Source organism: Bubalus bubalis, chromosome 18, assembly GCF_019923935.1.
Source record: "Bubalus bubalis isolate 160015118507 breed Murrah chromosome 18, NDDB_SH_1, whole genome shotgun sequence".
NCBI lineage: Eukaryota > Metazoa > Chordata > Mammalia > Artiodactyla > Bovidae > Bubalus > Bubalus bubalis.
This window is the reverse complement of record NC_059174.1, coordinates 10,638,240-10,662,459: the sequence shown is the minus strand read 5'-3', so window position 1 is coordinate 10,662,459 and position 24,220 is coordinate 10,638,240. Positions and strand designations below refer to the sequence as shown.

Here is a 24,220-nt window from a genome sequence, read left to right as displayed (position 1 = left end):
TGTGAAGTAATGAAGAGATTTTACCACTTAAGCCAGTTCTAGTTGGGTCTTCCACTGCAAGCAAACACACCCCAACCCATAAAACCATGTCACTTGTTCTTACTTTGGAAAATAATTGCAGACGAGGTAGACCGCATTCTCCCAAACATCTCCCCAGACATTCATCCTCGGGCAGGTGTTCACGGCACAGCCGATCCTGTTGGTTGTGGCCCAAACTATCTGAAAAGATGACATCCATACATCAAAGTTTAAGGGGAAAATGGCCAGGGTGACATAATCTGGCCTGAATCCATAAGGTGCCCACAGTAAACGGGTGTGTGGTAAAGCGGTGAGGCCCAAATTCTTCCCCTCGCCCATGAACGATCCAGACATTTGTTTAAATCAAAAACAGAAAAGGGAACAAAACAAAACAAGGAAAATGCCCCAGCAATGTAAAACTGCCATAGAAGTTTCTAGTGCTCATTCTCAGCTTCCATATTTGTGAACCAGCCACAAACAGCTCAACCCACCAGTTATACTTTGAGTAGGACTGAATTAAAGGGAAAAAATTAAGGCAATGATAGAACAGAGGTCCTCTGATTGGGGGAGAGCCCCACAGCTCTGGGGGGTGCCAGGCTGAGGCCACACCTGATCTTCTAGCCTTACCTGGGTGTAGTGGGTGCACATGGGCCCAGAGCACCTCTCCGGACACCAAGGGTTGCATTCGTGGGGGTAGGGGTAGGTGTAGTCCTTCACCTCATCATACCAGGACTGCACATGGGAGCCAGGGGAACGATGCCTGCAGGGACAGAGGGACAGATCAGCTTGTTAAGTTCTGGCCACCACTGCACACAACAGAGACGCCTTCTGGCAGCACCACCACCCACGGTGGAGCTGGGGCGGGGGACGCGGTGGGGGCGCGCTCCTTCAGGCCAACAGCCCCACATCCCACCTGGCACCTGTTAGAAGTGCTTAAAACCTGAATTGGCCTCCTTCAGAGTCCAGGAGTATGCCTGGGTGACCCAGACACCACCTGTGTGTATGGGAAACATGTATCTGGCCCTAGTGAATCCTTTTTTATACTAATAATTATGTATTTTTTATATACATTTGGGGAAATACATGCAGCCCCTGAATCCCGTGTTTCACAGATACTACTGCATAAGAAAAGACCGAAGGGGGGCAAACCTTGCTCCAAGCTCCCATTTGGGATCCTATCACCTGAGCCCTCCCTCGCCGCCAGCACTTAGAAGACCCTCCCCACCTCTTGTTGGTGACCGTTGGCCCTCTCTTCAGCCCCAGGCTGGCACTGGGAAAGAAAATAAGCCAGATGCAAGCCCCGGCTGCTGTCACCAGCAAGTGTAGACAAAGTGGTTTGAATAGGCAGAACAGATGCGGGGGGAACTGGGCACTTCTGAGGGCACCGTGGGGAGCGGGGCAGTCAGCGGTCTTGTAATGATTACCGTCAGGACTCAGGTAATGGTGGCGTCAGTGCCCTGGCCAGGGAAAGAGCCTCTCTGCTTGGGGCCAGCTCGGAGAAGGACACACAGGCAGCGACAGAGCTCCAGGGCCACAGGGCACCCACCACCCATCTATCCATGTCCCACAAGCTTGCTGCCAGGCTGGGCCAGTTTTAGAAAGAAAACACTCAGCTGCTGAGGGGCTTTCAGATGAGGGGCTCCTCTGGAAAGTGAGTCAGCAATATTGATACAGAAAGGGAACAGCCTTTTTGCCATGGACCCATCAATCCTACTCCTCAGAGTTTTCCTAATGAAATCATTCAAATGAGCCAAAAGGGAAAAAGAAAAAAACAAAACCCAACTACGAGAATGGAATGCCTAAATTCTGGTCTGTCAACCTGATGGCTCACAGGCAGCCTTTAAAATGTGATAACCATGACAAGTACGTACTAAACACTGTTTGATGTCGTATGAGAAGGAAAAAAAAATCAATAGCTGTCCTGGCCACAGTTACAGTTATGCGAAAATATGTCGGCCAGATGCAGCCCAGGAGCGCAAAAACACAGAAAGAGCTGACCAGGTCAGCGGGCCTGTGGGCTGGGCTCCTCCTAGACGCTTCCTGGTGATGCTGTCACAAGGCTGACTGGATGAAAAGCGGAAAACAACACCGGGTTGCTATGCCTCCACGCAGTCAAGCCTCTAGCCCCAGGATGACCCCTTGCCCAGGTCCTGCCCAGAACAACCCTGGCTAAAGCAGAGTGCAGGGGCTTGGGGGTCCCGTTAAAATCCGAGCTCACAAACTGGATATGGTACGTCTGAAGGCCAGCAAACCTTGCCCTGTGTTTTCAGGGGTTCTGTCCAATCCATATCAATTTTTCAATGAATGGGGCAAAATGGAAGCAGACCCTGGAACCCTAGCAATTCCTGGGCCTCTACTCATAGAACTCGTGTGCCTTGCACATGGTCAGCGAGTCTTAATCAGTCAGAAGACATCTTCCCCGCTTCCTCTAAGGAAACCGGCCCAGTTGACCTGGGCGAAGGTCGGTGGGTGACATTTAACAGATGCTCAGAGGTCCGGCAGTGTGAGAGAGACCCCAGGTCACAAGTAGGGGGCCACGGCGGCTCTCACCTGCCCCAGTGCACGGCCAGGTTCTGCCCGATGGACACCAGCAGGCTGGTGGGCCCATGCTCCCAGATGCATTCCTGGGCCCAGGCCACTGCCGACTTCTCCAGCTCTTCATCCCAGGTCTGCAGGGGACGAGAAACGGGCACCAGGAGGTAGGGTCAGGAGTGTGTGGAAGAACTCAAACCGCACAGACGCCCCCAGCTCGGGCCCCAGGACGACCCTAAGGAGCAGGCTCAGCTTCTGCGACGCTGGACTCAAGGACTCCTAGAGCATTTCGATGGTCTCTGGTCAGCAAAGAACCTGGAGGAGCCTGGATGCTCAGAGCTCCTGCTCGTCCTGTAACTTGTTGGGAACCCTGGCAAGTCCCTCCTCTCAGCCTCAGTCTCCTCATATGTGAAACAGGAGGATGAATAGCCTGGAGATGTATGGTGGTCATGGCTGTACAATGGTGTGAAGGTACCTGATGCCACTGAACAGTGCGTTTTAAAACTGTTGAAATGGTAAGTTTTATATTATGTATATTTTACCATTTTATATATACATATATATTTCTTTATACACACATGTGTTAAATTGCTTCAGTTATGTCCAACTCTTTGTGACCCTATGGGCTGTAGCCCGCCAGGCTCCTCTGTCCATGGGGATTTTCCAGGCAAGAATAATGGAATGGGTTGCCATGTCCTCCTCCGGGAGATCTTACTGACCCAGGGATCAAACTCACATCTCTTATATCTCCTGCATTGACAGGCAGGTTCTTTACCTCTAGTGCCACCTAGGAAGCCTACATATAACCCTATATATATATATATACACACACGTACATATAGATTTTTTTTTTCTAAGTAGCAAGAAATGCCTTCAACTCACCCAGTCCTGCTCCCCTCCGGCAAAGCCCACCCTGCCACCTGCAGGACAAAGAATCTGCCACCTGCTCCCCTCCCAGCCAGCACAGGGCCCATACATAACTCCCCAGAAGAGAAAACGGTGAACCAAGTGAGGGAGACCACTTCTCTCTTTCGAGAAACTGATGCCCAGCGCCCTCAGGCTGTGAGCCAGCGGCTGCCCCGCCCCCTCCCAGAGTCACCAGGCAGGCAGGAGGCCCAGCCCCGTGCACAATAGGTGCTCACTGACAGCCTGTATGGGGAGGGCCCTGGGACGTTCCAGGAGACTGGTTCACCAACCATGGGACCCCAGCATGGAGCCACCCCTTGCCCCCATCTCCAGTCCTGCGTCTCCTTCTGGCCAAGATAACTGCACTCCTGAACATCCAGGGGCAAGTCCTAAACCCAGACAGGCTGGCTCCAGAGCCTGTCCACTCGTAAAACCTCAAAACAGGATGTCTTAACTCCATGGGGTTTTATAGTCCACCTCTTGGGATGAGCCTGTTTCAGAGGGCTGTGGCTCAAAGCCCCAGGAAGCAGGGCTGAGCAGGAAGCCATGGATCTGAGACACTCTCTTCCAGTCAGTGCCGCCTGTTGTTGGGTGGATGCATGTTGGCAGGCGAGGATCCTGGCAGGGGGCAGGAGGAGCCTAAAAAGAAACCTACCCTAATTCTCTCCATCTTTAACCCTAAAGAGCTCTGCATGGCTGCCTTGCACACTAACATTTTGAAAGGGTGCCCACTCTGCCTCCTAAAATTAGCACAGCCCCTTCAGAACAAACCCCTGGACTATTTTCTTGAGGGGAAAAAAAGAAATGATTTCATAAGGAGTCCCTAGGGGACAGCCTTTCTCAGGCTCTTCCCAGGCGGGCATCCACTCATCCCTGGTGACGGGCCACCTCATCAGGCACAGCAATGCCTAGGGGCCCACAGCCACACGGGCAGGTGCCCGACCATGAGGGTGACCAAGGTCAGAGCATGATCAACACAGAGAGCGGCAGCTGAGTCCAGAGGAAGGAGAGGGGCCAGGGCCTGGGCTGCACGGAGCTGGATACAGGAGTGACAGGGTGCAGATGCCTGGGGTGCAGAGGGGGGCTGTATGCACAGCACCCTGAGACCTCTCTGGCCACAGAAGAGGAAGGGAAACAAGCTAACCAGACAGACCAGGGCTCCTGACAGGAGGCCTCGGGTGCCAGGCAAGAAGCACAGAGGGCCCTCGAGGCTCCTGCCAGGAGAAAGGCTGGAAGAATAAAGATTGAGGAATTACAACATGATGCCAGGATTCAGAGGGCAAGATGGCAGGTGAGTCCCCCTCCAGGGCTGAGGCTGCCCCGCTAATCAAGGCGAGAACAGCATGGGCAGGGAAGATGGAAACAGCTGGAGAAAGAGCCCCGGGTACCTAGCGGGGCAGCAGGGTGGGGTAGAGTTCAGACTGAGCATGGACAGGCGAACCAGAGTGTGGGTCCTGGATTCAGCCAGACCCAGGTCGGAATCCACCTCTGCCTCTGCCAGCTGTGTGATCCCGGGCCAGTCTGTAAAGCTGGGGGGAACCACGGTGCCCACTTCATGGGGCCGAGAAAACCGGACATGGAGACACGTGAGCGAGGGTGGGGCTGGGGACGGGCACCTGGAGCTGGTCGCTCCTTCTGTTCCTAAGTGCTGGGGCTTCTCTTGATTTACAGGGGACCCTCCACCATCCCTTTTCGGCCTCCTCCTCCCAGAACACCCCACTGCTCACAGACTCAGCTGCCCCTCACTGTTTGGACAGAGGGAGCACCTGGAGAGTGGGGTGGAGACCACGCTGCACGGAGGCCACGGCACCAGCACAGCCCCAGGGCTGAGCGTCTGTGCTGGGCACGCGATGGGCGTGCCCGCCAGCTACCAAATGAGCACTAAGGCCCAGCCCAGCGAAGGAGACACTGAGGCCAGAGCCCAGCCCGTGACCCTCACCGCCCCCGCTCCAGGAGGGCCTGGGGGGAGAGCCGAGGGCACAGAGCTGGGGCTGAGCTCAGAGAGGTGCAGCCAGGGGAGCCTCTCTGGCCAGGAGCCCTGGGGCCTGGGCCCCGCCCCCCGCCCCGGGCCCGGGGCTCACCATGTACTCCATGTTGGAGGCGGGCGGCGACACCTGGCCCCGCAGCTTGTTGTGAAGTGCGAGGATCTCCTCCCGGTCCACCCTGGAGATGGCCCTCCGCGTCCGCGAGTGGGGCTGGTCCCCCTGGTATTTGCTGAGCAGCTTCTCTAACTGTGTGACATTAGGCAGGAAAAAGCCTTGGGCTCCGCAGAACAGCAGCACCAGCCCCAAGGGCACGACGCCAGTCAGGACACAGCTCATGGCTCCACGCCGGCAGCGAGGGCAGGAGTGATGGGTGGCCTGGGCGCCTGAGGCAGAGCTGGGTGATCTCGTGCTCTGAAAGGAAGCAGAGGGCGGCCGGAGAAGTCCGTCAGTGCCAAACCCACCACGGCAGAGAGTGGACCAGGCACCCCTCTCTCCCCACTGTGCAGATGTGGAGACTGAGGCTCACAGAAGCTACACTAGCAAGGTCCAGCAGGCAGGAAGTGGTGGAGCTGGGATTCAAGCCAACGGCCTCCAGCACGGCAAGCGGCCTGATGCCACATGGACATCCTGGCTCGGTCTCTCCCAGACTCAGCTTCTCGTGGCGCCTCCTTTTCCTCACTCTGAGTCAGCATCTGGACTCATTCAGGCTCCAGTGAGTCTATGGCCTGAATTAAACTCCATCTCCTGCCCCCAAAAGAGAGTGCTAAAGCCATTTCACGTCAGCAAAGGATGTGCCGTGAACCAACAGGGGTAGCAAACTTCCTAGTTCCCTGTGAAGTAGGACTCAGTTCCCAAACTGGCCGTCAGGCACCCCCAGACCCATCCCCGCACAGGCTCCTCCTGTCACGGCCCTTCCACGGGGTGTGTAACCATCACACCCTACAACATAGCCTCCCAGGGCCCAGCCACATGCTCTGCTGGCTTGATCCTCAGAGAAAGAGACGGGCCTCCCAGAGGCACCTGTGTACCCACTCTCACCTTGTCCCCTGCCTGGAAACCCCCCAAACAGTCCAGCGCGCAGCCTCCCTCAGCCAGCTTCTGTCTGACAGTGGGCCCGTTACAGGCACTGCTGGGTGTGACCCCCTTGGCTGCTGAGTGAATGGTTCATATGGGTGATTAGCACCCAACAGCTACATCAGCGGGGTCAAGGAAGGGATGGAAGACTTTCGGACCTCCCAGCCCCTCTTGGGGCTGTGCTTCCCAAGGAGTGTTTCTGGAACCCTAGCTCCTGACACGTGCCAGGCCAGGGGCCGTGGTGCACGCCTCGTGGTCACATCAGTTGGGATTCACCCCCTCTGAGATCCACAGTGCCTGACGCTGTCATTTTATGACCCGTCAAGGATCTTCATGATCCATCCTTGCCTTTGGGCTCTGGGCCCTTTTCCCAAACACCGCCTCTCACTAACCTTTCTTCCTTGGCAGGCATCTTAGGAAAAGCTGTCTTAGTCTTGGAACACACTTACTAATTCTAAAATTCCCTGGCCCGAAGATAATTTATTAGGTTGAGTTTCCGCTGTGCCTGTGCTCCTTCCCAGAGCCCTTCCTGAGCCTCTGCGGGGGCCAGTCGCCTCATCCATGTCATCTCCAGCCCTCATGACAACCTAGGAGGTAGGTGTGCCCTTGCGACCACTTTACAGATGGGGAGGCTGAGGTTCAGAGAGTTGATCCCAAGGCTGCTTACTGGTAAGACTCAAACCCAGGTGTGATGTCCCTGAGAGCCTGGGGTTTTCCACCATGCTGCCCTGGTTCCTCTCACCCTGGGGGGCCAGGGGTCACACTACAGGTCACGAAGTGTGGTCCTCCTGATGGCTTGTTGTCTGGTCCAAGAAGACAGGACAGGGCTTGTTGTTCACCCTTGTTTGTTCACCCTCTCGCCTCTGTTTCACCCCCAGGGAGAGTCAGTCAGTTACCCAGTGACCTTTATTGGCACCTATTTTGTGCTGCACACTGGGAGAGGAGGACAACAAGGCACTGTCCCTGGCCTCAAGGGGCTCCCAGTTAGGCTGGGGAGATGGGCAGGGAAGCCCCCAATCCCTGACCAGTGGGATAGGTCTGGCTGAAGACAGCACGGAGAGCTGGAGGGAGGGCTCCAGAGACCCCTGGGTGAGCAGGGAGGGAGGCAGCCTGGAGGCTGGCCCACCCAGAACCCCAGGAGGCCTCCCTGTCATCTCCCACGTGAGCAACAGCCAGGGTTTCACTGGTTGCATTGGCGTGGGGGTGCAAGATGGCAGCGGAAGGCAGGGATCCTCTGGGGCTTGCCCAGGGCACCTGAGAGGCCGAGCACAGAGCCTGGAGCAATGGGAACGTGGCAGTTCCCATCTCCATCCCTGGAAACTCTCCAGGGTCCTGACCAGGCTTATGCTTCAGATAAAAGCAGCCGACATCCAGGCGGAGGCCCAGCTCCGTGGCCTCTCTGCCGAGGAGTTCCCTCTGGGGCAGAGCTGCAGGGACCACGGGAGGGCTTCTGTGTGCTCACTCGCCCCGTGGGAATCAAGCCAGTAACGCAGACGCTCCCAGGGTCCCTGCCGCCTCCCCGCTTAGTCACACCACCATATATGACCATTTCCCAGCTGCGGAGGCCAGGCTGAAAAGGATGCCAAAAACTACTGACACTGGGTTAAGATTTGGGACAAAGCGGGAGCAAGACTGACATCATAAAATGACCACTCGGTCGTCAGAGAAACATCCAATTTGCTTTACTCTGTGCTTCAGCATCCTGAGGGGCAGGGCACCCCAAAAGGCATGAAACAGGAATTGTTTACATGACTCAACTGGACCAAAACCTGGGTTTGGTTTAAATTACCAATGGGTGCAATTCAAATAACTCTCAGTAGGGGGAAGGGTAAAATAACTGTGGGTCAGTGTGGGCGGAATATTATAAAGCAGGTAAAAGAAAGACCTGGAGTTCTGGGATTGTCAGCAGCAACAAAGCTCTAATCCAATGTTGGGCTAAGAAAGTTGTAGAATATTATGCTAATGGTACTATTTATGTACATTTTAAGGCATATAAACTGTATTTTGGACAAGTTTGTGGATATTATAGGTGGACATGCATATATATGTATGTGTATATTACACAGACATGTATTATATGTGTTTGTACATGTATCATATGGTGTGTGTGCACGTGTTGGTACAGTGAAACCAGTTCATGGTGGTGGTTGACTCTAGGAGGGAAATTGAACCAGGAATGAGAATATGAGGGGACTCATCTTTATCTTTAATATATTGTTTCAGCTTTAAAATCTCAAGCACATGTGGTAAGCTCTGTTCATGCAAGGTGGACCAGGTGAGTGAGCTGTGATGCGGTAGCCAGAGCAGGGCGTCCTTGGGGGCCGGACCTCACTGGTGAGTGCCCTCTATCCTTTGGACTTGTCTACTTCAAATTTTTAAAAAATATTAATGACTAGAAGAAAGCAAAATGCTAAAGCATGAAAGGACAATGAAACCACCGCTGGTTCCAAGTGCACCCTCCTGGCATGTTCTCCTCAACAAGGGCGACCTTATTCCAGACTTGGTGAGCTGCCTTCACTCTGAACATTCAACGGCCTCACACGGTCCATGGCCCACAGATGGGGCCTTCTCTCCAAGGTTCAGGAGGGAGCTGATGAAGCCTCGGGTGGAGCTTCAAAGTTGGGAGAACCACGGGGTTTAGTCAAACCTTCCCCTTGGGAGAAACACAAGTGAAAAGAGGCATTTCTCCAAGTGGTTCCTCCACCTCGAGACGGTCGCTGGCACAGACATGCCGACTTGTCTTGGGTTGGGCCATTCATAGCATCATGTCGGGTAGGACTGTTGGGTCTGAAAGTGGCCTGGCGTGTCTGCAGCTTGGGGCGGGGATGGGGAGGGGCGGGCTGGGGGGCTGGGGGGCCATGCTGGGGAGGGGGCAATGCTTGGATCCTGATGGCTTCTAAGTCTGGGCCAGGGAGAACATGGAAGATTCAAGCAAAGCTGTAGCAGTAACAGGCCTGGTGTCCCACAACTTTATTCCAGACCACGGCACAGGGCTGGCATACAGAGGGAAACACAGAATCGTGGACTGAGCTATGCCTTCTGCAAATTCCGTCATTGGAGTCCCAACCCCAGCTCCTCAGACCATGGCTGGGTTTGCATACAGGGTCTTAGAAGAGGTGATTAAGTTAAAATGAGATCATACGAGTGGGCCCTGCTCCAGTATGGCTGGTGTCCTTGTAAGAAGGAGGGATTAGGATACAGGCACGCACAGAGGGATGAGCGTGTGAGATACAGGGAGGGGACCACTGTCTACACACCGAGGAGCAATGCCTAAAAGACACCAGCCCTGCCAGCACCTTGATCTTGGACTTCCAGCCTCCATGAGGGTGAAAGAATGAATTTCTGTTGTTTGAACTGATCGGTCTGGGATGTTTGGTCCTGGCAGCCCTAGCAGACTAATATTAATACAAGCATCAGATAGTAAATGAGAATTAGGTTCTAAACATCCCACTGGTGGCTGTATGGAAGGGGGTGAGGGGGGAACAGAGAGGCAAATCGGGCAGCCAAGACTGAGATTGCAGCTGGAACCTGGGCAGAGGCGACTGGTGCTGTGTCTCAGCACAAGGCCATCGGCCGAGGAGACTTTGCCAGGCCCCGCCAGCCCCCTGGTCTGGGCAGACTATTCAACTTCTGCTGCCCAAACAGCTCGATCAGAACTTACGCACAAAGCACTTCAGCCCCCTTTCCATCTATAATTTAAAAGAAACTGACTCACAGACATAAGAGCAGACTTGTGGTTGCCAAGGGGGATCGGTGTGGGGGAGGGACAGAGCAGGAGGCTGGGGTTAGCAGAAACAAACTATCTACAGAATGGATCAACAACAAGGTCCTCCCGCAGAGCACAGGGAGTCAACATCCTGTGATAAACCCAGAATGGAAAAGAATATGAAAAAGAATATATACAATGGCACCCCACTCCAGTACTCTTGCCTGGAGAATCCCATGGATGGAGGAGCCTGGTAGGCTGCAGACCATGGGGTCGTTAAGAGTTGGACACGACTGAGCGATTTCACTTTCACTTTTCACTTTCATGCATTGGAGAAAGAAATGGCAACCCACTCCAGTGTTCTTGCCTGGAGAATCCCAGGGATGGCGGAGCCTGGTGGGCTGCCGTCTACGGGGTCGCACAGAGTCGGACACAACTGAAGCGACGCAGCAGCAGCAGCAGCATATGCATAACTGAGTCACTTTGCTGTACAACAGAAATAAACACAACATTGTAAACCAACTATACTTCAATAAAATACATTTTTTTTTAAGTTTTCCAACAGAGACCCACACACTGCCACCTGGGGCTTTCCAATGACAAGTACAGGCTCCTACCAGGGAGGCCGGTGGGGGCTTACCGGGAGGGAGACCCACCACATGCCCGTGGCTGCATTTCTCACTCCACCCTCCTGATGATCCAGGGGTTTGTGTTCTACTGCTCCCATCTAACAGATGAGGAGACTAAGGCCCCTGGGTCTTTGGGAACCCACCCAAGGTCACACAACTGCAAGCAGAAAACCTGGGGCTGGAACGCAGCTCTGTCTGGCCTCTGAGCCCCCTCCTCAGTGCCACCACGCCTTCCCCGGGGTGAGCTTCCCTGGGGATTTCCCATCGCCACCCACACAGGGGCAGGACCCCCGCAAACAACCCAGCTCACACTGTGACCCTCCCCGCCCTTCCCTGCTTCCTGAGCAGATGGCTGGGCTCAGCGGAGACAGGCCCCACCCCCACTCCAGGTCAGCCAGTGACTCTGTCAAGAAGAAGGCACCCATGTGTCATCCCCAGGGGAGTGAAACATTTACGTCATGGTGACGTTGCACCACGACGTGCCCTGTCACCGAGCCTAGCACCCACCCAGCCTCCATCTGCCTCTGACTCAAATATGACGCCCGCTCTGACTCTCTCTGCAACCCTCCAGCCCTCCTGACATCCCAAGGGGCTCACACTTCAGGCAAGCGGGTTATCTGAGCTCCCTTTGGGGCCTGGAGATGGAGGCCAACACTCATTGGCTCTTTTGCCCCCCGCTTCTCCCAGGGTAGCCAAATGCAGGCCTCGTTTCCAGAGAAGCCCTCTCCACTCTCTGTCCCTGGCCTGCAACCAACAGCATCAAACACCCGAGTGAATGCCGCACAGTTGACAGAAATGCAGTCTCGGAGAGGTCTCCTTGGCAGCAGTTGAAACTCCCAGCTTGAGAGACCACAAACAAGATAAGGGCACCAGGGGTGGGGGGCAGGGGTGAGGAGACACCAACAAAGCTTTCAAACCCCTTGGTCGACAGCCACTCAATCTGGGGTCGGATTCCTGCAGCATCGCCCCAACTTGAGGCATACATTTGGACTCTCGCTGTTTTCCACTCCATTTTCTGGAAAACAAAACTGAGCCCGGGTGATCTTCCATGGTATGAGTGATGTCCGGGGCTGGACTGAGGTGGAACCAAGACTTGAGATCCCACTTCCTGGAAGCATGGAGGGCTTTGTACACTTGGCTGCTGCCACAAAGCTCTGCCATCACCCTCCGCCCCACCTAAGAGTCTGTGGACGTCAAGGGCACCCACAGCCTCACATGCCCCCAATCCACCTCAGGGTCTCCTGCCACTCAACTCAACTCTCAGGAGCAAAATGAAGAAAGAGAATGTGGATGAACCTGGAGGCGTCACTCTGCCCAGGCTGCTTTCGCCTGTGTTTAGGAAAGTCTGCCAGAAAGATGAATCTTCATAGGACCCACCAGCCGGCAGCCCTGAGGCCGTGCCAAGCTCTCTGCTCCTGCACACGCTGTTCCCGTGGCTCAGCCTGTGACCCCAACCTGCTGCGCCCCCGCTGGGGCCCAGTGGATGAATTCCTGCCCGTGGGTTAGGACTCAACTTTGGGGTCGCAGCTTAATCATGGCCCCAGACCTTGTTCACCACTGAATCACCAAAGTCTGACCTCGTCGGGACGAGGAGGTCTGTACATTCACCTCGTAAATATTTATAGAACACCGTTGGCGTCTTCATCGGTGAACAAGATCGACAGGTCTGCAAGTGTGATTCAGCTCCCGGAGGTTTCCGGAAAGTGGTGACCCTTTGACTCCTCCACTGAGTCTTCCTGTGGAACAGAGACTGATCTGCCTGTGAGGGGAGGAGGCAGGCTGGGATCAAGGGATGAGCCGTGGGACAAGGAATTACAGGGTCACAACATTACAGGGTTCATTGTGTGGTTAATGGCTAATCGTATTGGCTATGACAATAATAAGGATGCTAAATGCTCCTCAGATCCATTGTTTGGAGAGATCTGAGGAAGACTGGGATTAATAATGGTGAATGAAGTTAAAAAGGCTATTCTCTCTTATTTCAAAGCCTCTTCTTGGAGACAAATCTAATTTTTAAAACTCCTATTAGATGTCTAATGCTGGTGGGGATGATAAAAAAAATAAAAAGGCCTCCCTTAAATCTGAAATACGCTTCAGTTCCCTACATGCCTGGGGCCTTAGCCACTTTCTCTCAGCTTTCTGGGGAAGTGATGACTCGAGATGTAACAGACAGGGTCTGCAGCACGAATATGATCAGCTGGCCAGGAACCGGATTCACAATGACAGTTATCCGGCTCAGTGGCCGTTGCTGCCCTGAGGCTGGGTCTCCTTCCAGGGCTCAGCTGAGCCCTGGGTGTCAAGGAGCCAGCAGCCTGCCCAAGTCTGCTCACGCTGGCTGCCTTGCCAGCTAGACTTGGCGCTTCTCGAGGGGCTGGCACCAGTGCTAGAATGGCAAATGTTTAGTAACGGACATTTGGAAAACCCTGAAATACTCACCCTAATCTGTAGTGTCTACCCATTCCCTTGGTGTAAATATCCCCACCACGGCAATTTCAAGCCACTGATGTAGGGTCACTGAGTGTGGAGTTTCTGGAAAGAGTCCCACGATAACACACTGTGATGCAACTTTTCCACCATACACATGGAGTAGACAGCAACCACCCCAAGAACAGAGAGAACAGTGAAGCAGGGTAAAAGATTAGGATGCAATAAGTTTGGACTAGTTACTACTTTTATTTTAAGTAAGACTTATTTCATTGTAAGTTTATATAACATATAATGGTGGTTGTGTGTACAGGGAACTATACCCATTGTTTTATAATAAACTATAAGAGCAAAAATCTGAAAATATGTATATGTAGGGCTTCCTAGGTGGCACAGTGGTAAAGAATCCATCTGCCAATGCCACAGACCCAGGAGACAGATCCCTGGGTGGGAAAGATCTCCTGGAGAAGGGCATGGCAACCCACTCCAGGATTCTTGCCTGGAGAATCCCATGGACAGAGGAGCTTGGCGGGCTACAGTCCAAGGGATTATAAAGAGTAGGACATGACTGAGTAATTGGGCGCACATGTGCACACACACACACACACACACACACATATAGACACACACACACGTGTATAACTGAATCGCTGTATTGTACACCTGAGACTTACACGACACTGGGAATCAACTATATTTCAATAAAAAAAAAAAATGATGGTGGGACTGAACTGGCCCATAGCTTTTCTGGAAACTTAACCATCAGCTCCCACAAGCCGGTATGAGCCAGCTCCAGCACGGCACTGGCCAACTGGGTCTTACTCAACCCGAAACTTCGGGGTGTATTAACTGCTCAACAAACATTTCTCACCAATCACCCAGCCAACACGTGATGAGTGAGGACAAAGTGGCTGACCTTGTTTTGGGTCCTCTACTCCCAGAATCTTGTCTTTTACCCTCTCTGCAGACTGCTGGGGTCACTATGACTATGATCCCTATTTTACAGATGAGGAAACTAAGGCTCAACGCAGACGAGCAACTTGCTCACAGTTGTGCAGAATGCCTGCGGACAACGGCAAGGAGCCTGCCACGCTCTGACTCCCTGCCTGCCTTGCCCTCCAAAATATCAGGGCAGTTCTGACTTGCACCCCCATGTCAGCAAGAGCCCCCACAGCTAGCCCCAAAGGCAGGGGCATCAGGGCTCCAAGCTCCCTCAGGAGCACAAAGGAGAACTCAGAATGTGAGCAAGGCTGAAGGCAGAGCAGAGTCAGACCCACAAACCACCCAGAAATTCCAGGAATGAAGTGGCGGCTGGGAGAAAGGGGGCGGGACACCCCAGCCTGTCTCGGGCAGATCCCAGGGCTGGGAAGAGCGGCTGGGTAAGTACCAGACACGCCGAGGGCGGGGAGCTCCCTCCTCCACGGGAGCCAGTTTTCCTTAAACCCTTCTCGACAGAATTAGGGAAAGACCATGGAGGACTGTCCCTTCCTTGTCAACTGCTCTGCCCCCAACCCCACAAAGATGGACATTAGGCTTAACAAAAAAGGCCACCCCCACGGGCACCTTCTTTCCTCCTGTCCCCTCAGCAAAAGATATGTCCTTATGGGATACATGGGGCAACAACTCGGTATGTTTAACTGAATATAATATATAAAACCCATTCAGTTTTTTAAATACTATGCAGAGAACATACACAATTCTGAACAAAAAGAGCACACTTACTTAACAAACATTCGCTTAATCTACTCTGTGCAGGAAAAAAAAAAACACAGGTTTGTTCAATGCAAGCCAAGATAATATATAAGAAGCCACTTTAAAGTGACTGGATAATAAATTAATATACTCTTCAAATACCCAGTACATGACGCCTGGGGCCCTTTGCCCCCTTCTTGCAGACATGTGGATGTTTCCTTGGAAACAATGCTCCCAGAAAGCTTTAGATAAATGGCAGGAAACCTCCAGCTCCCAAAAACAAGAAATCGAGGACTCTCAGGAGACATCAAAGAAAATTGTGGACAGTGGGTCAAACCTGGTTTGAATCCTGACTCTATGACGTAGACCTGGGGCTGCCCAGAAGGTCCCTCAATCCCTCGGAGTCTCCAGTTCCTCCCGGGCAAAGCAAAGTACTGAGTTTCTCCCAGGACTGAGGGAGAATTTGCCAATTATGGAAATAGTGGTTCTAAGGAGCCCAGCGGCAGAGTCCCAAGACTCACTGGTGTTCAATTAGTGTTTCTTTCCCGCTCCTTGAGAGTGAAACCAGCCATCCCAGACACCTCTGCTCCAGGCTACGGTGCCGGCAGCACCGGGACTAGCCTCCCACCTGCAGTGCACGATTCACTGGTGTCCGGTGGTACCTGCAAGCATGAGTCACAGCCTTGAACCGAACTCAAGCATTCTATATAGCACCAGACTATGGAATCTGCACGTGGCCTCTCGGGAGAAATCCCCAGGGCAAGCCCTCAGGTGGCCAGGGAGTCCCTGGGGTATGCAGTGAGCAAGAATCTGTCCCCAGGAGTGGGGCCCAGTGGGGGGGCGGGCATCGCAGCAAGCAGAGGAGACCATACCGAGGCTGAAGGAAGACAGCCTGGGACACCGGACGGTGAGTGTGGACAGAGGTAGGGGCAGTGACCACTCTGGCTGGGGTGAACTCCAGGCAGCGGGAACTGCAAGGACGAACGCTCTGAGATGGTCACTGTCTTTGGCCTGGACAAGAAGGTCAGAGCAGTGTGACCAGGGAGAAATGGGGTCACAGAGGCAAACAGGGCCAGGCAGCCTGGGGCCCCGAGGGCCTTGACAAAGAGTGTTGATTTTACTCTAAATGCAAAGCGGAGTGGGGGGTGGGGTGTGTGTTTGTGTGAGTGTGAGTGTGTGTGTGTGTGCGCGCGCGCACACGCACGGGCGCACACTTCAGGTGCAGAGCAGATGAAGCCAATGGTGACACGGTCTGATTTACGCTCTGAGAACCCGGCAGATGCAGCTCCGCAGATGGGGCTCACAGACCTAATGCTGAGCTGGAGAGGCCAGACTCCAGTGATGAAACATCCATGCTGCCCTTGATGTAAAGTTCAAAACCAGGCAAAACTAACCTACCCCAACAGAGGCACAGAAATGGTTCCCCTCAGAGGTGGGGCTGTGGGAGGGGCCTGGGGGGGTCAGGCTCTGTCACCTTGGGGCCCGAGCCTGCACGTGCGCACTGGGAGAAAACGCCATCCCCCTGTGCATGAATGCATGTGCTTCCTTCTCTAGCATGTTGAACTTTAATAAAAAGTTTAAGAGAAGAGTTACAGAGGCTCTGGCTTCTGTTGGAAGAATGCCTCCACAGAAGCAGGAGAAGAGCGCTGTGCAAGAGAAAACCCTCTGGGCTCTTCCCTGAGTATCAGCGCTGAGACAAGTCCGGGGCCTGGACTCCGACAGCCCTTCGAAGTGAACCTGAAGGTGCTGGAGCCCAGAGCAAGCTCTGTGCGGCCGGGGCCTCCCAGCTGGGCCAGACAGCGACTCTGCCAGACAGGGCCCGGTTCATCCTGGTCTGAGAGGGCACTTTGTCCAGCGATGCCAAAGCTGAAAATATCTCAGTCCCCGGGAAGCCCGGCCTTGACGGTTCCTGGGAATAAACAGTGTTTTTAAAGCAGCCAGTGCTTCCCCCCATGAGAACAGACTGGCTGTGTTGGGAGCCGGCTGGGGGCGGGATGGAGAGATGCAGCAGACATGTACAGACACACAGATGTATTTTGAATGCTGGAGAGGAAACAGCCCATTCTTTCAGAGGGGCCGCTTAGGGGTCACCAACAGACGGACTTCACAAGGTCCTGGGCACACGGGCTCTAAACGCAGCTGAAGGAAAAGGCTGGAACCCTCAGGACACTTGCTCAAGCCCTAGAGCAATGGGTGCCAGCAAACCTGGCGTCATCCCGGAAGAAAGGCCTAGGAACACGCCAGCAACTTGCTCTCAGGGCCTCGACTCTGGACAGAAGAGGTCATTCTAGCTCCCAAGCCACTGGCTCCATCCCTGCCACGTGACTTCTCTGTGCTCACACCAGGTCCTGTAAACAGAACTGTCCGCCCCAATCAGCCGCCCAGCCCACCCCATTCTGGGCCCCTGCCCAGGGAAAGTCTTCCAGGCTTTCCCGGGCAGTGGGTCCCACCCTGGAGCCTGCACCAGAAAGTGCTGGAAGTCGAGCTAAAGCACAGATTGCCGGCCCCACCCCCCGAGCTTTTGGAGGTCTGCAGTGGAGCTGAGAATCGGCATCCTGACAGCTCCCCTGGGTGCCACTGCTGGCCCTGGGACCTCACTTTGAGAACCGCTGCTCTAGGTGGCACCAGCCTCTCAAATCTCCCCATGCTGCACCTTAGTCCGGTGTTTCACAAACTCTAGCCCTTGGCACACCCGCTACCCCAAGCTTTGCCCACCTTCCTACCATCTCCCTGTTCTAGTTCATATTTCTTATTTTTATTTGTTGGTTCGCTTTGGGAGTTCAAAGAAATTTATGTTAAAAAGGAAACCTTCAGAACTTCATGGTGGTCCAATGGTTGAGACTCTGAACTTCCAAGGCAGGGAACACAGACTGATCCCTGGTTGAGAACTAAGCCCAAATGCTGTGCGGGGCAGCCAAAAATTTAAAAAAAAAAAAAAAAAGTGGGGAGGAGGGGCCTTCTATGATCAGCATGTGCAGAGAACCTGATCCCTCCTGCTGTGACCGGAAGGCAGGAGTGAGATGAGCCTGGGTGAACATGGAGCAGAGCTAGGACCAGAGGCCTCATTGTAGAAGGTGCTCTGTTTTTGTTGTAAAGGGAGGTCAATCTTGTAAAGGGTGGGTTGCTGCTGGGTCAGCACACAGGCTCAGTCACCTTGGGGATGGGCCGGGATGGGCTTCACACACTGCGGGGGACACCAAACATCCCACCGTGACCTGCTCTCAGGGATGAAGGCCACACCATGACTGCCCTGTGCTCTGCAGCTCAGAGCAGGAGATCCAAATTCAGCACAGCTGACCCCATCACAGGGCAGGCTCCTCCACCCTGAGCCTGACCTCCAGACCCCTAGACCCCAGACAGATGAGCTTCCTGTCACTCTCAGGGTACCAGGGGAGCCCTCCTCCAGGCCTCTGCACAAACATGGTTCCTCTCCCAGCATACCCCTCAACGTCCCACCCACCGTCACCTTCCCTGCCAGGAACACTGCCTCTTTGCTCTAAAACAACTTCTGTGTGTGCATGCTAAGTCACTTTAGTCCTGTCTGACTCCTTGAGACCCTGTGGAGTGTAGCCCACCAGGCTCCTCTGTCCATGGGATTCTCCAGGCAAGAATACTGGAGTGGGTTGCCATGCTCTCTTCCAGGAGATCTTTTCAATACAGGGATCGAACCCAAGTCTCCTGCGTCTCCTTTTACCACTGAGCCACCAGTAAAAGAACTTCTAGGATCTTATCAAATCAGCCACAGCAGTTGCCAGCTGGATGCCAGTCCCTAGTTCTAGAGAGATCCAGAAGTTTTCAATCCAAAAGAACGTCAGGGAAGGGTCCATTCTCGGACCACTTGACTACAAACAAAATGGAAGCTGGATTCTTTTCCTTCCAGGATTTTACCATTCTGCACTCACAGTGGGAAATGATCCAGAAACTTGGACTGAAAATGTGGGATTTCATAATTTATAATATTTTTTTAAAATGATGGTCCAAAAGTTGCATAATCCTCATTAGGACTTTTCTTTTTTCCCCTGAATTTGTGGTTTTTTCCTAAGCTGACGCAGCACTTGGGGCAATCAGAGAAGATAAATTTCCCTGGGGCTGGACCACAAGAAACTGTCTGTCCCCACAATCTTGGGTGGGGGGGTTGTCTATCACCATGTACCCACAAATGCACAGCCTGGGGTACAAGATGTTCCCCAGGACAACATCTCTGACAGGAATCTCTGCCACTTGCTCTCCAGGGTGAGGGGTGGGGAGATACTGTGAACACTTCCCCCAAAACACCCAGGCGCCCCATTCTCTATGCTCATGGCAGAGGGCCTTGATTCCTTCTGGAAGGAGATGATCTCAGTTGATGCCTCTTCAAGACGAAACTCTAGAACAAGGGACACAGGATCCTTAATAAGGTAAAAATAAGGTTACCATGGGACCCACCTATTCTACTCATAGGGGAAGAACCAAAACAACTGAAAATGGGTGTACAAAAAAAAGTGTACACAGATGTCAACAGCAGCACTATGCGCAACAGCCCCAAGGGGAAATGGCCCAAACTTCCAGCAGTGGATGAGAGGATCAACCAAGGATGGTCTGTCCTGCCCGTACCGTGGAAGAGTATTCGGCCGCAAAAAAGGGCGCAGCACTAACACAGGCTCCAACATGAATGAACCTTGACCACGTCATGCTCAGTGAGAGACGCCAGACACGGAGAGTCACATACCGGATGGTTTCTTTTACACAAAACGTCCAGAATTAAGCAAATCCAGAGAGACAGAAAGCAGATGAGCAGTTGCCAGGGGCTGAGGAGGACAGAATGGGGAGTGACTGTTAATACTGGTTGTAAGGTTTCCTTTCAGAGTGGTGAAAATGTCCTGGAATTAGACAGCGTTGATAGTTTCACAACACAGCTAATGTACTAGATGCCACCAAACTATGTACTTTAAAATGATAAATCTCATGTTATTAGTATTTTACAATACTAAAATCATTTTTTTCCAAGGGAAAGAAAAAAAAAAAAAAACAAGAGCGGCCTGTCCCTCCCTGTTCCAGAACGGAGTGTGCTCCCCTTAGGACTTTGTGAGGGGCTCCAGATCCCTATCGTAGTCAGCTCAGTGAACTGAAGATGAAATGATGCCTGTGTTCCATTTTCCTTTCTTGACAAGCCATCAGCCCCTTTGAGTGATTCTGGGTTTGCACATCTGGGACTGATCAAAAACCAGTGAGTCTGCAAAAAAAAGGGGGGGGAGTCTTCCTAGGTTGGGAGTAAGCAGACACAGAGGCACCTCCCATACATAGTAAATTACTCTGGTGACAGAGAAAAGAAATGTTCCAGCTCCCATGAGGCCAAAGAGGTCAGCATTCAGAGGTCCTGCCTTTAAAAGCTGGTTTTCAAATGCGACCTACAGAAAAACCCAGGTATCCGATGTGGGGTTGCTGAGGGAAAGATGAAGTGTGGGGTTCTTCAGAGGCCCATGCTCCACTCCTGAGGCTCCAGCCCCTCCCCATCCAGCCAGCTCCCCTTGGCAGTCCAGAAGCAGGGCTGTGGGAGCAGCTGGCATTGCTCTGGGTTCCCCAGCAGGGCCCCTGCTTACTGATGCAGGTACCTGTCGGCAGAGTGGATCCCAAGCCCCCATGTCAGTGTCTCCTCTCCAGCCCCACCCCTAATCAGGGCTGGGGAATTCAGACCCCACACAGCAGAAGCCTTGCCCAGAAGCAAGCTCTGAGCTGACAGTCATGTGGCCAGTCATTGGACCAGCATCTTTTTCCAGGATCTGAGGGAGGACCCAGCTAGGATGGCAGCTCTCCCCGACCCTGCCCATGTCATGTTGGGTACATGCCTTCATCACTCGGAGCCTCAATTTCCTCCTCGTAAGAAGGAGGACAGTCCAGCTCACAAATAAGTCAGTGGTCATCCATGTAAAACCCCAGGCATGTCTGGCCCACGGTAAGTGCCAGATGAATGTCAGCTGCTGATAGGATTACAAACGCAATCATTACTATTCCTACTCCTATTTTTTAAGAGACTGTAAAAATCAAGACCACTCTCTTCATTCTCTTCCCTGACTGCATCGTCGGAACGGGCTGGCCCCAACTCTGCTAACTGTGTTTTACCTGGAGCCCCTCTCAAACAAAATGATCCCTCAGGTTTGAAGGTCAGGTTCAGAGGTGGAGTTAGCAATTGGACAGAGAAGTGTCTTAAAGGAGGCAGGACTCAGCCCTTGAATGTGAAGGCTAAGTGCAGACAGATAGACCTGAGGTGACAGCATCACACACAGCCATCAAGTGCACAGAACAAATAGGCCCAAGAGTTCCCCTCTGGATCTGTTTGGAGAAGGGGGCACGCCTTTCATCCTGTCCTTCACATCCTGGCCTCTCATCTGTCAGGTTCTAGACCCTAGATGCCCTGACCCTTCTGGGGAAGGCAGGCTCACCCTAATCTGCCAGGGCAAGGAGCCCAAAGGCTCAAAGTGGAAACTCACAAGCCGCTCTTGGTTGGCAGGTGAGCTAAGCATCTGTCAATTCCCAGCTGCTCCCCTTGACCAGAGCGGTAACTCACCTTCCAGCCAACAGATGCCCGGTTCAAACTGGACTTCCGTGAGCTGGCATTAGCCAGCTGGCCTGTCCACCAGCCCAGCCCTTTCGAGGGAGGCTCTGGGTCTCCACTGCCCAGGGGGCTGGCCCTGGCTCTTCCAATGGGGGTCGCAGATCTCCCAGACCCCAGAGCTGAGCCCTCAGCTGCCAGCGGTTCCCCCCACCAGAAGTTTATACAGATATCTACTCTAGCTGAAGAAACCCGGGAACTCTTCCCAAACCTGTAGAAACTGGACATGCGCCACGCCCGGACACATCCACAGCCTTATGGGGCTTTGGAGGCAGACGGAACTGGGTCCCAGCCTCCGCTCTGCCCGGACACATCACCTCCCTGACCCTTCAATGCCTTCCTCTGAAATAGAAGAGGAAAACTACCTGGAAGGTTTGTCGCCAACACTACCGTAAAGGGGCGTGGCTCTGTAAACTGCCCAGCAGAATACACACGCCGCTAGGATCACCGTAGCCTCCACACGTGGGCAGAACACATTCAAACTCCTGCCACACGCTCTCCACTTATTGACGCCCACAGTGTACACAGGGATGCAATAGATGCTGGCGAATTGCACCGGGAAGGCAAGAGTACACACAGCCTCAGGGAGCAAGATTCTGCGGTCAGACCTGCTTTGAGTCCCAGGCTCCCTAGCTTCTAGTATGTGAGGTCTCAGACAACTTGCTCTCGCTGAGACTCAGTTTCTCCATCTGCAGAAGGGCATGCCTCCGAGTATGGTTCTGAAATGCAGAAGGCATGCACAGCTAACTTGCCTGCGCACAGTAAACCCTAAGAAATGGCATCGGCTCTGGTTATTCCAGCTCCTAGGAGATTGAGGGGGTGGAGAGCACGGTGCAGACAGAGGAATCTAAGGCACACTCACCTCCCTCCGCCCGGCTCAACCACCTCCTCGCCGGCGTCTCCTGCGCAGAGTGGCGGCGACAGCAGGGCAAGCACAGCGGACACAGCGGGCAGGTCGCGGGATGAGGAACTCTCGGGCCGCCGAAGGATGCAGTGGGTCAGAGGACCGTACGCGCCGCCTCTTGTAGGCTGCCCGGACCCAGGAGCCACGCCCCTGGCGGCCCTAATAGGGTCGCGCTGCCTTGGCCCAGCCCCTGCACGCCTTCGGCCCCGCCCCACCCCACCCACCGGCCCCGCCCCACCCGGCCTCTCCCCACTTAGGAGCCTGGCGGCCTCCGGGAGGCGCTGGCGCCTCGGGTCCGGGGCATCGCAGGGAGGGCGGGACCACCCGCGTCCTAAAAACTCGGCTTGAGAAAAGGAGGACGCGCTCAGTTTCCTCATCATGACCATAAAAATAGCGTTTCCATTGAGAAATTAACGGTGCACCCAGCGCGGTGCCAAGCACTTTCCACCAGGGGTTTGCAAATTTACCAAATTCCACTTCTGTGCGCCTCAACTGGAAACTGGAAAATGGGAAAAGAGAAGCTACCTCCTTGGGACTTGTGTGGGCCCTATCAACTAGGGTGTAGAATACACTTGCTAAATTTATCCCCATCCTCTACACCTGGATAGAAAACTTCACTCTTGCCATCCAGACACACATATACACATAGACACACACATTCCCAAAGTGCAAATGAAGACAGGAAGATGTTACTGGATGAACGCAGTAAAGCTGAGGCCCAGGCTAATCCTTAATCGTCATTATTTCAGTGTAGGTTCACAGGAATCCATTGAGATGGAAATGATCCCATTTCACAGATCAGGCAGCTGAGGCTTGGAGAAGAGAGTGCCCCAAGTCCCTAGCTGGCAGTGCAGGTAAACACTTCAATGAATTTAGAGCCAGAAGAAATCACCTTTGAGAGATGTAGCCAAGGCCCTGGTCGGCAGGGGAAGAAAGCAAGGCCACAGGAGCTAAAGGACTCCCTGGTGCTCCCCACTCTTAATGTGGACCTACTGTATGCGGGCTGGAAGAAGCACAAGCTGGAATCAAGATTGCCGGGAGAAATATCAATAACCTCAGATATGCAGATGGCACCACCCTTATGGCAGAAAGTGAAGAGGAACTAAAAAGCCTCTTGAAGAAAGTGAAAGAGGAGAGTGAAAAAGTTGGCTTAAAGCTCAACATTCAGAAAACTAAGATCATGGCATCCGGTCCCATCACTTCATGGGAAATAGATGGAAACAGTGTCAGACTTTATTTTTGGGGGCTCCAAAATCACTGCAGATGGTGATTGCAGCCATGAAATTAAAAGACACTTGGAAGGAAAGTTATGACCAACCTAGATAGCATACTGAAAAGCAGAGACATTACTTTGCCAACAAAGGTCCGTCTAGTCGAGGCCATGGTTTTTCCAGTAGTCATGTATGGATGTGAGAGTTGGACTGTGAAGAAAGCTGAGCGCCGAAGAATTGATGCTTTTGAACTGTGGTGTTGGAGAAGACTCTTGAGAGTCCCTTGGACTGCAAGGAGATCCAACCAGTCCATTCTAAAGGAGATCAGTCCTGCGTGTTCTTTGGAAGGAATGATGCTGAAGCTGAAACTCCAATACTTTGGCCACCTCATGTGAAGAGTTGACTCAATGGAAAAGATCCTGATGCTGGGAGGGATTGGGGCAGGAGGGGAAGGGGACAAAAGAGGATGAGATGGCTGGATGGCATCACCGACTTGATGGACATGAATTTGGGTGAACTCCGGGAGTTGGTGATGGACAGGGAGGCCTGG

General features: G+C 53.3%; 1 protein-coding gene across 3 annotated transcripts in view; it reads right to left on the bottom strand.

Annotated features, from left to right (window-relative positions):
- The window catches only part of CRISPLD2 (cysteine rich secretory protein LCCL domain containing 2), an 82,762-nt gene extending 60,191 nt beyond the window's left edge, over nt 1–22,571 (bottom strand). For all 3 annotated transcript variants that reach the window (XM_006045708.4, XM_025268481.3, XR_326416.3), the window contains exons 1-5: nt 22,418–22,571; nt 5,538–5,852; nt 2,569–2,687; nt 646–778; nt 104–219 (exon numbers count right to left, since the gene is read on the bottom strand). In XM_006045708.4, the coding sequence (XP_006045770.2) occupies nt 104–219; nt 646–778; nt 2,569–2,687; nt 5,538–5,777 (608 nt within the window). In that variant the 5' untranslated portion in view covers nt 5,778–5,852; nt 22,418–22,571. The remainder of the gene's footprint in view (nt 1–103; nt 220–645; nt 779–2,568; nt 2,688–5,537; nt 5,853–22,417) is intronic.
- Nucleotides 22,572–24,220: the final 1,649 nt, after the last annotated feature.